This window comes from Lactuca serriola, chromosome 3 (assembly GCF_051521515.1).
Source record: "Lactuca serriola cultivar US96UC23 chromosome 3, Lser_US96UC23_V15, whole genome shotgun sequence".
NCBI classification, from domain to species: domain Eukaryota; kingdom Viridiplantae; phylum Streptophyta; class Magnoliopsida; order Asterales; family Asteraceae; genus Lactuca; species Lactuca serriola.
Window position 1 is genome coordinate 298,645,441 of NC_136410.1, and position 10,354 is coordinate 298,655,794.

Consider the following 10,354-nt stretch of genomic DNA (forward strand, 5'->3'; position numbering starts at 1 on the left):
TTATGATTGAATATTTTGTTTTTTTTATTTATAGTTTTAATCTTCAAGTCATGTTTTATTTTGTTTTATGATATTAATTCTTTTAAATATATGTATTCAAAGAATTTAATAAATTCAATTTAAGAGTTCTGTAAACATTTGTATGTTTTTTATATGCATTCCTCAACGTTTAACACAGATCATAATCTAGTTATTTTTAAAAGGTTTTATTTGGACAGGTTTTGTAGCAATAAAGTGGACAATGGTGAATTCAAAATATTTTGGAAAAATATTCGGTTTGTTCGATTGATATATAAAGATAGATTTCCTTGAGTGTTTGTTTTGGAAACTACCAAGAATTGCTTCATAAAGGTGCAAAAACGTTATAAATGACAATTTAACATATTTCGTTAAGATTGAGGTTTCTTGTAAGGGTTCACATAAAAGCACACTTTTTCAAATTTTGATTTACAAATACTTTTAATTTCGTTTTTGTGCCATAAAACAAAAATGTCTCTTTTGTACTAAAAATGCTCAAGTTATGTTCAGAATATAGAAATTCAAATTGGTTATACAATTGTTAACCGAACTTAACCAAACAAAACCACAAATCATAAATCAAATTCAACAATAATTCTAAGGGTTTAAAGCAAGAAATAGCAACATCATTGTTTTATCTATCATAGCATACTTTCATTTGCTTCTATTGCAACATTATATTTTGAAAAACTTTACCATATTATAACAATGTCATCTAAATACAAAGCAACTTCCACCTTTATAATTGGACGTATTATTCAAGATAATGCAAGAAAAAACAACATACTTTCATTGCTTTATTTATCATAGCATCCTAATAAGTAATAAGAAAAACATCAAAACCACAATCCTACAATTTTGTAGATTTTTCAAAGTAAAATGTTTTAATAAAAAAAACTAAAAGTACGCAATGGGAAAAAAAATGGAAGTAGGATGCTATAATTCACAAATAAATAAAAGCCCATTGCTATTTCTTTCATTTACCCCAATATTGGAACCGAATTCAAACCTAAAAGGCTAAAACCAAGGAAATATCAAGTACCCTAGATTTATATCAACAATATAACTCTATATATTTAAATATTTAAAATATATATAAAAAGAACTACTTATCATCACTAGACTCGGACTCGATTTGACTTTTGTACCCTGAGTCAATGTCAAAAAATTCACGTGACATGAGAAAACATCCTCCTTCTTTCGGGTTGTAGTCTTTACCCCTCCATATAACTATTTGTTCTTTCTCAAATGTCACAAGGATGCACGGAACCAAATCCTACACATAACACAAAACAAGTTGTACTGCTTCATCAGACCGACTGACATGCGCATCAGACTAACTGAAGACTGATGTCAATAGGACAAAAATTAAACTTTTTGTCCCACCTTAACAAATATTTTTTTTTTTAAAAAGGCGGGAAAAACTTACCCTCAATTTGCATCCGATCTTAGAGTAATCTTTCTTTTCAAGACCCTTACAATCAATTCTTACCATCTCCTCCACGAGAAAGGCGTCTCTAATCATAGGAACAAGACCACCATAATATCCATTTTTGGCTGCATTAACAATAACAACAATAAAAATAAATAAAATAATAAAAAAAAGAGGGATAAAAGTAAGAAATAGCAATGTACTTTCATTGATTTGTTTATTATAGCATCCTACTTTCGTTTCTTCCTATTATATACTTTAAAAAATTTCCCGATTATAGCAATGTCATCCAAACACAAAGCAACTTTTACACTTTCACTGATATAATAACAAAAAAAAAAATTTAAGTATAATGCTATAATCGGTGTGATTTTCCAAATTAAGAAAGAAAAAAAAATGAAATTACAATGTTGTAATTGTAATAAAAAGAAATCAAAGTAGGATGCTATAATACACAAATATACAAAAGTACATTGCTATTTCTTGCATTTATTCCTAAAAAAATTATTAATTATAGTAATAATAACAATTATTGAGTAGCTCTGATAATTGAAGCTTAAGAAATTACCGAGTTTTGTGAGGGCAGGAGCAGCTAAACCTTTCTTCCTCATTTCTTTTGTTTCCTCAATACTTAGACCTTCAATGGTAGTTTTTATAAGCTTTGGATAAATCGGCTCTTGGGGCTTCCATAACATTAATGGAATTATTGGCCTCTTTTTAGGGTTATAATTTCTTCCTCTGTATAATACAAGCGAACCACCATGTCTGTGTATGATCTTACCAAATGCTTTATCCTTGATAAATATATGGGAAATTGTAAGTGAGGGCAAATTTGTAATAAGTAATGAGTTAATGGAGAAAGCTGATTAAGTCAAAAAGAAAGAGTATCTTACCTCTAACTGTGAGCAAACATTTTTCATATCAACAGTTGGTACACCCATACACTTAATCCTAACTGCTTCAGCATGTTTCCAGTTATTATGAATGTCATTCAGCATGTTGTGTGTTAATCCATCTCTTCCTACAAATCCACAGAAGATATAAACATATGTTATCTACTTATCACCAAGAACAAAATTAAGAAAAAAAAAGACAGTAATTTGACACAGGAGACTTGAATGAATCATAATATCTCAGTTTACTCTCACATGTTCATCAATTTGCCATGATAATGGAAGAGAATGTCAAAAGAGTTGCCCAAATTGATGGTTTTATTGAACATGATAACATATTAACATAATCATATAAACCATCTTCAATAGCTTGAATGAATCGTAAGAATCTCAATTTACTCTAATATGTTCATCAATTTGCAATAATAATGGAAGAATATGCGAAGGGAATTACCCAAATTGATTTGCCTTTTGGTTTTATGCTTCCCACATCTCTCCACCAAAGCAATCCGCTCAGCGTTCGTCAACTCTTCGCCTTGAATCCTCTCTCTAATCTTCTTCCTCTTCTCTTCCAGTTTCTCAGTCTCCTCCTTTCCCGCCATAGGATCGACAGCAGGAGCGCATACACCTGTCCACTCACGATCAACCCTCTCCGGTCCAAACGGCGAGTATTTTGGCTCACGGAGACCGATAGGTCTCACTGCAGGATTGCTCTCGGTGTAACTGAACCGGAAATCGAACGGGAGGTCGGACTTTATAGGTTTATCGCCGGACCTGTCTAGAGAAGACGGAGGACGATAGGGAGGCTTCTTTTTCTTTTTGTTGTTACTGTTATTGTTATCGGCATGTTGTATTTGGTTGTTAGGGTTTTTATCAAGTGATGGAGGCGGAGTAAAGGAATATTTAGTGTAAAGGTTTGAAAAACTAGGAGTGGTAGGAGGAATGGAGGTGGTGGAGAAGAGGCGGCGGGAGGAGCTACGACGGAGGAGGAATATGAACATTTCTAGTTCACACTAAGGCTCCACCGTTATGTCAGGTCGCCGGAGGGCGTAGGAGGGAGGGAGATCGTCACCGGAGGGTAGAGTATTTTTTTTATATTTTAAATTTAAAATTAAATTTAAAATGAAGTTTCTAAATTTTTTTTAAAAAAATGCCCTTCAATTTTATATGGTTTTTCATTTAAGAACTTTTAAGTTTTGTCCCACTTGTATAAGTCGTATTAACTTTTTAAGTTTTGTGAACTCTTGCATTCAAATACAAGTGTTGAGATCTTTGTTTACAAGACACTTATCCTCTTCTAGATAATGATCTCTTCATGAAATTTCGTAAATGGAAACTATTAATGAAAATATGATGCTATAATATACAAAAAAATATAATAAATTTGAATTTACTTATATATTATAGCATCTTATTTACATTTTTTTATTTGAAAACTATGACCAAACAATGTGTAATCTATTTTTTTTCTTATTAGAACCATATTTTATAAATATCTACCTAACTATAACCATAAAAGTTGTATTTTTATGATAATACTATAATCGGTATATTTTACGAACTAGTGATAAGAAAAATGAAAATAAGATGCTTGAATGCATTGATATAATGGATAGATTTTTATAATGTTGTACTAGGATAAAAGATATGATACTTTAAAAACTTTTTCTTATAAATTCACTATATTTTGAAAAAACTGCAAAATAGAACAATAAAAATTGTTTTGTGATCGGAAGACATTATCATAACGGCTACATTTTATAGAAAAACTTGTTACATCAAAGTTAATTCTAAGATGGGACAATTCCTTTGGAATGCTTAATTTCTAAATGATCACCACTAAATGACTGATATAATAACGTTTAGAATTTTATAACGTTGTCATAGGGGAAAAAATGCAATACTAGAGAGTTCAGATATCATATTTCTTTCAGCATTACAGAAGAACAAGAAAATCTTGATTGTCAAATTAAATCGGGACCCACAATCACATTTTTGTTTTTAAGCAAATTTTTAAATAGCCTAGATAAATAGGACATTACTTTTCTAACACAACAAAAGAACAACAAATCTTAGATATCTTTCTTTAAGGTTTCCCAATTGAGACCCCTACTCAACTCATTTATTAACTCGCTATTTATGATGCTTATGAAACTTATGTTTTCATGATATGCTATCGTTCTAAAATTTTATAACTCGTTAACATGAACATTCTTTCTCTTTATTGTTTTCTATTTTTTCTCTTCACAAGAGGTCACTTGCTACAAGTTAATGGAGAAACAAAGGTAATTTCCTTTAAAAATTTAAACATATATATACATTTTTGTTAATATTTTACACATTATATTGTAATCGATAAATATTACCCACAGGATTTTTACATTGTGTTCTTGAGTGATCAATTAGCTAACAAGGAATCCAAGGCAAGAACACACATCGACATCCTCTCGGAATTAAAAGGAAGGTAATAATCGGTAAATTCGTAAATCTAGTTTCACGAGTCAAAAACATTTTCTTTGTAAAATTGAAGTTTTAGAGGTTTTGTACTCACAACATTTAAGTCTTGTTTGTTACATAGAACATAACAACTTTATATTGCTAATCTCAATAGAACAAAAAATTATACTTTATTATTCCCGTTAAAAAAAGAAAATGAGACAAAGACATGTTTTTAAACTCTTGGATGTTAAAAATAACACAAAACCCTTATTATCATACATGTTTTGACATATAGTGAGCTCGAAGCAGTGGAATCTCATGTCTATAGCTATACGAAAAGCTTTAACGCGTTTGCAGCAAAGCTCTCGAGTTCTGAAGCCAAAGAGTTGTCGGGTAACCCCCTAACCCTACCCATCCCCACCCCTCCACGTATTTGTCGATGTTGTTTGTAAAGTTTTTTTTGTTTTGTTTTTTAAGGTATGGAAGGCGTACAATCTGTTATTGTTAATCAATATCGCAAACTACATACAACAAGATCATGGGATTTTTTAGGGTTTCCTCAAACGGCAAGAAGGAAGAAGACTGAGAGCAATATTATTGTTGGTGTTATGGATACAGGTTTATATAATTTGGTTTATACAATTTTTTAAAAATTTATGTTACTAGTTTAAGTTTACTTTTTATAAAATAAAAAAAGTTTTGGTTTTTAAATTACAGGAATAACCCCACAATCGGACAGCTTTAACGATGAAGGATTTGGCCCTCCACCCGCAAAATGGAAAGGATCTTGTCATCATTTTGCTAATTTTTCGGGATGCAATAAGTATGTTAGTTAAATTCATATTTTGGGATGTTAACATAACCCCCTTTTCACATAATAAACAGATTTAAAATTATAATATATATATATATATATATATATATATATATATATATATATGTTAAATGTATGTTTTTCAAAATGTACCACTCAAAAACTATTAAGCACACTAAATAGCAAGATGCTCATGGTTGTTGTGGTATAGTTCTTCGAAGTGCATGACTAATTTTGATATGAGCAATTTGAAGGAAATAGTAACATAATCTTTTTACAAATATAGGCAATGCACTTTATTTTTTACCGATAGTGGCAATGTACTCACATTTATTTATACATAATAGCAAAGTTATTTGCAGTTTTTAACCATAACAGTGATTTGAACCCATAATAGCAACGTGTTTATATTTATTTACATATAGTAGCAATTTGCTTACAATTCCTTAAACCATAATAGCAACAAACTTACATTACTTTACCAACAATGACAATATTAGCAAACAAAGTATATCGCTGATATTGGTAGTGATGTAACAACATTGCGCCATTATGGATAAAAAAATTACAAGTACATTGCTATTACAAGAAAACAAATATGTTTGTAGAAAAACATGATTACATTGTTGATATGGGTATTAAATGAAGTACATGGCTTACATTGCAATTTTCCATTTTTGATTATGTTATTAAAGTGTGGTATGAATTCAAGCACCAAAAATTTATGTTATTTTTCCCTTTTAATAGAAAGCTTATAGGCGCAAAGTATTTCAAGCTAGATGGGAATCCTGACCCGAATGACATACTTTCACCCGTGGACACTGACGGCCATGGGACCCACACGTCATCAACTGCAGCCGGGGGCATGGTCCAGGATGCGGAACTATTTGGTCTAGCCAAAGGCACAGCTCGTGGAGCAGTGCCATCGGCTCGAGTCGCGATGTATAAGGTTTGTTGGGCTAGCTCGGGTTGCTCAGATATGGATTTGTTAGCGGGTTTTGATGCCGCCATTCATGATGGAGTTGATATTATATCAATTTCGATCGGTGGTTTAACAGGTATTGTAACTCCCCAAGCCTAAGGTAGTGTTTTAGTATGATAAATTGAATTGAAAAAAAAAATGTTTTGTTTTTACTGATGAAATAGAATTAGACCATTCATGAAAGAATTTGATTCGTTCCATTTTCTTATTTTTCAATCTAAAGGCAAGGTTTGCTTTAAATGAAAAATGTTAAACATAACTTACTATAACTTACTTTTATTTATAGAAGTTTGAGTTAGATTACATTTTTTGTCCACGTTATAGCTGATTTTCGCAAATTTTGTTCCCCGAAAGATTTCGTTTTGTGGTCCCTGTTCCAACTTCCAAGTAAATGACTAATTTTGGAACACAATTGTAATTTACTCTAACAGATATACTGCCACAAAGTTTTTTATCAAGAATTCTATAATTTTAATTAAATCATAATTTCATTTCATAATAATAACTAGAAAATCATTTATTTTATTATATTTTTATTTGTATTTTAACAAGCATTAGTAACGTGGCGCACAACTGTCAACGTCTACCTCAGCTACTCAATTCGAGTGGGATTCATGGGGTTTCTTGTATTTTAACAAGCTTTTATTATCTTTAATTCTTGTAATTTTGTAAATAACAAATCCAATACTCATAGTTAACTAATATAATAGAACATTTTTAAATAGACACCTTGTAAAAGGAATCATGCGCAACCAAACATGACTCGTTCGGTTGGCTTTCTCTATTACCTTCCCATCTATATCAAATTAAAAGCAAGGTGGATGATGTTACTGGTAGCACATAACTCAAGTAAATTCAAGAAATGGTCTTCATAGTTTGGTGAAATTAAAAGGTTCAACCTAATTTTAATTTGTCTTACATAAGCCATGATCATGGTTTTATTATAGGTGCATACACCAATGACACAATATCTGTGGCATCATTCCACGCCATGAATCACGGGATTCTCACAATTGCATCGGCCGGAAACGACGGACCAAGTTTAGGCAGTGTGGCGAACCACGCACCATGGCTTTTGACAGTGGCAGCTAGCGGCATTGACCGAAGATTTCAAAGCAAAGTTGTATTAGGCAATGGGAAGACTTTAACCGTAAGTTCTTGAAAAAACACCAGAATTTCAAGATTTTGAGATTCCACAAGGTTCTTAGTGGAATTCATTGTGTTTACAGGGAATTGGGATAAATGGTTTTGAGCCGAAACAACAGTTTTACCCGATAACAAGTGGGAATGATGTGGCAATTGATATCGAAAGTAAGGAAAGTGCAGGGTATTGTATTGAAGATACATTGGACGCAAGTAAAGTGAAGGGGAAGCTTGTGCAATGTAAGCTTGGGACTTGGGGTTCGGATTCGGTTATTAAAGGATTAGGAGGAATTGGGGCGATTATTGAAAGTGAAGTGTTTTTAGATACAGCTCAAATTTTTATGGCACCAGCGACCATGGTGAATTCGATGGTTGGTGAAAACATAAGGAATTATATACATTCAACAAGGTAAAAACACATATCATTAAGTAAAGCCACATTTGTTACATAAAATGAAATATGTTTTGTGTTTAGCATGCATTGGACATAGATTCAGAGTTTGGAACCGATGTCAAAAAAAAAAATCACAATTTTTATCCCACCAAAATGGTAGGATAGGTTTAGACTCATGTGAATGAGACAAAATTTTCCAACTTTTTTGTCTCATCCATAAAGGTGTGATGTCTAGAACTGATGTCAATGAGACATATTGTAATTTATTGTTTCATCTAAAAAAGTGTCTATTTTTGTCTTATCCAAAAAGGTAAGAATTTGGGACTGATTTCAATGGCACGAAAATTGCATTTTTGTCCCAACTAAAACGGTAAGACAGAGACTCGTACTCAATATCTCATATATATATATATATATATATATATATATATATATATATATATATATATATATATATATATATATATATATATATATATATACATACAAAAGACGAAAATGTCATTCGCATCCTCATTATTAAAAATAAACCTAGATTAAATCATGTAAACTAACAATTCAGGTTTTCTAAAATATAGATCACCATCAGCAGTAATACACAAGTCTGAAGAAGTAAACATTTCAGCTCCTTTCATTGCTACATTTTCATCAAGGGGTCCAAATCCAGGAACAAAACATATACTAAAGGTACAAAAAAATTATAAACATCATTCTCATATACATTTATAATTAACTAAAATATTTCGCAACTCACAAGTCTTTTATATTTTATAAAAACAGCCAGATATCGCGGCACCGGGTGTCGACATTTTAGCATCATACACCCCTCTACAAACACTAACAGGGCTGAAAGGAGACACACAATTCTCAAAATTTACCATAATGTCTGGAACATCTATGGCTTGTCCACATGTTTCAGGGACAGCTGCCTATGTTAAATCTTTTCATCCAAACTGGTCCCCTGCTGCTATAAAATCAGCTATTATGACTTCTGGTAAATTCTCACTAAAACTGTAAATAACTAGACTTATTTATTTATTTATTTATTTATATATATATATATATATATATATATATATATATATATATATATATATATATATATAATATTACAAGAAAAGAGCTTAAAAAACAAGAGTTAAATCACAATGAGCTTACTTTTTTTTTTCAATGGTTTACATGATCAAAGCAAGACCAATGAGCTCAAAAATCAACCAAGAAGCTGAGTTCGCATATGGTGTTGGTCAACTAAACCCTAGAAGAGCCATAAACCCAGGGTTAATCTATGACATGGACAACATGTCGTACGTACAATTTCTATGCCATGAGGGATACGATGGATCATCAATTGCATCTTTAATTAATTCTGAATCAAAAATCAGTTGTGCTTCATTGATTCCACCTCTTATTAGTGAAGATGCCATCAACTACCCTTCCATGCAACTTACTTTAAAGAGCAAGAAAGGGGTCACTATAGGGGTATTTCGGAGAATTGTGACTAATGTAGGACATGCTATGTCTATTTACAATGCCACCATTAGAGTACCTAAAGGAGTGAACATAACTGTGGAACCAATGACTCTATTTTTCTCACATATCTTACAAAGGAGAAGCTTTAAAGTTACAGTGGAAGCATACCCTAATGCTAAAAAGCTATTGGTTTCAGGGTCATTGATTTGGAGAAGTTGTTGTCATGTTGTGAGGAGTCCAATTGTCGTTTATGATCCACAAGATTAGTGATTTGTGATGCATACTGAGTAAATAAAGTTTCGATGTTGATTTCTTGATGTTTTATGTCTAATTGATGTTGGGGATTCTTTTAGGCATTTTATTGAACACCTTATGTGAATAAGCAAGGCATGTTGTGTATAACTAATGATCAAATGCATAATAGTTATATTATACCATCAAGAACTTGAAACAAGTGCCATTAACGAAATATAGCCCCGAATGGGTTATAAATGCAAAACAACTATTTGTCATGTTCAATCATATGTAGGCATGTAGTTGGGGAAAGGTTGAAAATAACGGGTACAAAAAAATAACAATAACACATAACGAGATTGAAATTCTTCCAAAGAAAAACAAACTCAAACCCGGTTCATGTAGTTTAAATTAGATTTTATAAGCTAAGTAGCTTTTCTTGTTGGACATGGAGAGCCTATGATTAAGAGGCATATACGATGTTGGTCATTGAGCCAGCATTTTCAATGTTGACACCAATTGTACAATTTTCCTC

The 10,354-nt window shown here is 31.7% G+C and overlaps 2 protein-coding genes across 3 annotated transcripts; one reads left to right on the forward strand and one right to left on the reverse strand.

Moving 5' to 3' along the window:
• Positions 1-968: 968 nt before the first annotated feature.
• LOC145094092 (RNA-binding CRS1 / YhbY (CRM) domain-containing protein) lies at positions 969-3,444 on the reverse strand. The gene is made up of 5 exons (XM_079032366.1): positions 2,798-3,444; positions 2,344-2,471; positions 2,019-2,244; positions 1,448-1,575; positions 969-1,294 (listed from the first exon to the last, which is right to left on the reverse strand). The coding sequence occupies exons 1-5, from the start codon at positions 3,342-3,344 to the stop codon at positions 1,124-1,126; spliced, it is 1,200 nt and encodes a 399-aa protein (XP_078888492.1). The 5' UTR covers positions 3,345-3,444; the 3' UTR covers positions 969-1,123.
• A 1,023-nt stretch (positions 3,445-4,467) lies between these two features.
• Positions 4,468-9,987, forward strand: XSP1 (xylem serine peptidase 1). Of its 2 annotated transcripts, none has more exons than XM_079032367.1 (11): positions 4,468-4,628; positions 4,716-4,807; positions 5,078-5,175; positions 5,260-5,400; positions 5,500-5,605; positions 6,344-6,654; positions 7,526-7,728; positions 7,808-8,130; positions 8,694-8,802; positions 8,896-9,109; positions 9,305-9,987. In XM_079032367.1, exons 1-11 carry the CDS (start codon positions 4,548-4,550, stop codon positions 9,850-9,852), a joined length of 2,226 nt encoding a protein of 741 aa, XP_078888493.1. In that variant the 5' UTR covers positions 4,468-4,547; the 3' UTR covers positions 9,853-9,987. The 2 variants fall into 2 exon arrangements, with proteins under 2 accessions (XP_078888493.1, XP_078888494.1); XM_079032368.1 differs by having other exon boundaries at positions 4,525-4,628; positions 4,750-4,807; positions 9,305-9,902.
• Positions 9,988-10,354: the final 367 nt, after the last annotated feature.